General features: G+C 62.4%; 1 protein-coding gene across 1 annotated transcript in view; it reads right to left on the bottom strand.

The window, feature by feature from the left end:
* LOC104077613 (bone morphogenetic protein 4-like) overlaps positions 1-262 on the bottom strand; it is a gene marked incomplete at its 5' end in the record, with an annotated part of 793 nt that extends 531 nt beyond the window's left edge. Inside the window, one exon of the mRNA XM_009578900.1 lies at positions 2-262. Coding sequence (XP_009577195.1) covers positions 2-262 — 261 coding nt within the window. The remainder of the gene's footprint in view (position 1) is intronic.
* Between the last annotated feature and the right edge of the window lie 4 nt (positions 263-266).

Raw genomic sequence — 266 nt, 5'->3', positions numbered from 1 at the left:
GGCGGGCTCTGCGGGTCAGCGCGTGGCCTCTCCCGTCATGCCCAAAAGTGACCAGGAGCGGCCTGAGCTGAGCCCAGTCCCCGCGCCCTTGAGGTAAAGATCGGCTAATCCTGACGTGTTTGCCCTGATGAGTCTGTGCATGGTGGAGGTGGGTCACCTCAATCACCAGTCCGTGGTTCGGTTGCTTGTCCTTGGTCCACCGGATCACAGCCGGGCTCACATCAAAGGTCTCCCAGCGCGTCACGTTGTGGTGCACCAGACGCGTG

Source organism: Fulmarus glacialis, unplaced genomic scaffold, assembly GCF_000690835.1.
Source record: "Fulmarus glacialis isolate BGI_N327 unplaced genomic scaffold, ASM69083v1 scaffold25955, whole genome shotgun sequence".
Lineage (NCBI taxonomy): Eukaryota > Metazoa > Chordata > Aves > Procellariiformes > Procellariidae > Fulmarus > Fulmarus glacialis.
Note: the sequence above shows the minus strand (reverse complement) of the source record. Positions and strands in the feature narration are given on the sequence as shown.